This window comes from Lampetra planeri, chromosome 58 (genome assembly GCF_965212315.1).
Source record: "Lampetra planeri chromosome 58, kcLamPlan1.2.h2, whole genome shotgun sequence".
NCBI classification, from domain to species: Eukaryota; Metazoa; Chordata; class Hyperoartia; order Petromyzontiformes; family Petromyzontidae; genus Lampetra; species Lampetra planeri.
Window position 1 is genome coordinate 3,653,664 of NC_136164.1, and position 1,345 is coordinate 3,655,008.

The 1,345-nt window shown below is 54.3% G+C and overlaps 1 protein-coding gene across 2 annotated transcripts in view; it reads right to left on the reverse strand.

The window, feature by feature from the left end:
• Positions 1-1,027, reverse strand: part of LOC144736011 (acyl carrier protein, mitochondrial-like) — an 8,822-nt gene extending 7,795 nt beyond the window's left edge. Inside the window, exon 1 of one of the 2 annotated variants that reach the window (XR_013588713.1) lies at positions 808-1,027. Coding sequence is in view for 1 of the 2 variants with exons in the window: in XM_078618642.1 (XP_078474768.1) it covers positions 808-939 (132 nt within the window). In the remaining variant the exon portion in view is untranslated. The remainder of the gene's footprint in view (positions 1-807) is intronic. The other variant, XM_078618642.1, reaches the window with a different exon arrangement.
• Between the last annotated feature and the right edge of the window lie 318 nt (positions 1,028-1,345).

Consider the following 1,345-nt stretch of genomic DNA (forward strand, 5'->3'; position numbering starts at 1 on the left):
GACTCAGCACTGCCCACAGACTCAACACTGCCCATAGACTCAACACTACCCACAGACTCAACACTGCCCATAGACTCAACACTTGGCTACGTGCGGTGCAACAGAAGTTCAACGTACAGTACATGGTGGTCCAGATGTCTTGTGACCCCCCCCCCCCAAAAAATTTCATTGACCCTTAACAGGTTTTTACTTTTCATATTCATTTTTGTTTTAAATAAACCTAACTTTTTAAAACGTTTTAAATAACTAAATGGGGGTCACAAGACACCTTGGATCACCCTGTACATATATACTGTGCAAAGGCAAAGATCCCCCGTGTAGCCTGAACAAACTGTAGGGGCAAGTGCTGTTAGCGAGCACCTATGAAGGCTGGCACGGCACACGAGGGGGTGGGTGGCCAGCACCACGCCCGACCGCCTTTGTCTCCCCAGTGGCGATGTTTACACACCGCACCAGGTACTCATTTGAGGCCGAGTAGACTTAGGGGAAGGAAGCCCAGGACCAGGTTCAGCCGTGAGCGGGAATCGAACTCGGGTCGTCGGTGGTTGGTTGCGCAGCGCGCTAACCACTGCGCCACCGCTCCCCACCCCCCACTCGCACACAAAGATCCCCCGTGTAGCCTTGCCAGATTCTAGGGGCAAGTGCAGTTAGCGAGTAGCAGCAACCGATCAAGGCCGGAACAGCACACGACGATGGTATTGGGTGGCCAGCACCACGCCCGGCCGTCTTTGTCTCCCCAGTGCCGATGTTTACACACCGTACCAGCTACTCATTTGAGGCTGAGTCGACCTAGGGGACATCACTCACAGCGCGCGGCCCGACCTCGGCTCTCCTCCCCCTCCACGTGGCGGCTCCGGTGATGCCCCTCGAGCCGGCTCGCCAGCATCGCTGCGGCCCCTCACGTAACGAGAAGCGAACGACCGCGGAGAACATCGTCATCGCGTTGCCCTTCAAGAGCGGTGATGATGATGGTGGTGGTGGTGACCGGTGGGCGATTCGATTCCCCTGTTGCGATTCGACACCAAACGACACTGCCCGTAATCGATTCGACGTCGTCGATTCCGGCGTTGAGGCGATTTGTACCAGCGCTCGCTCGCTCGCGGATGTAGTGCGCGCACGATTGCGGATAAAGATGCTCGCGTTGCGTTCGCCGATCGTATCGAGTCACGCACATTTAAAGTTACGTTTGATTAGGCGGTCGAATCGATGGAATCGAATTCGACGGATCGATTCCACGCCCTTGGTTGTGTTTTTGTAAAACACTCGGTTGGATCGATTCTCTTGTCGACGATTCAATTTAGTACGATTATAATTATTAGATTCCTTTGAGGCTGCTATGAATATC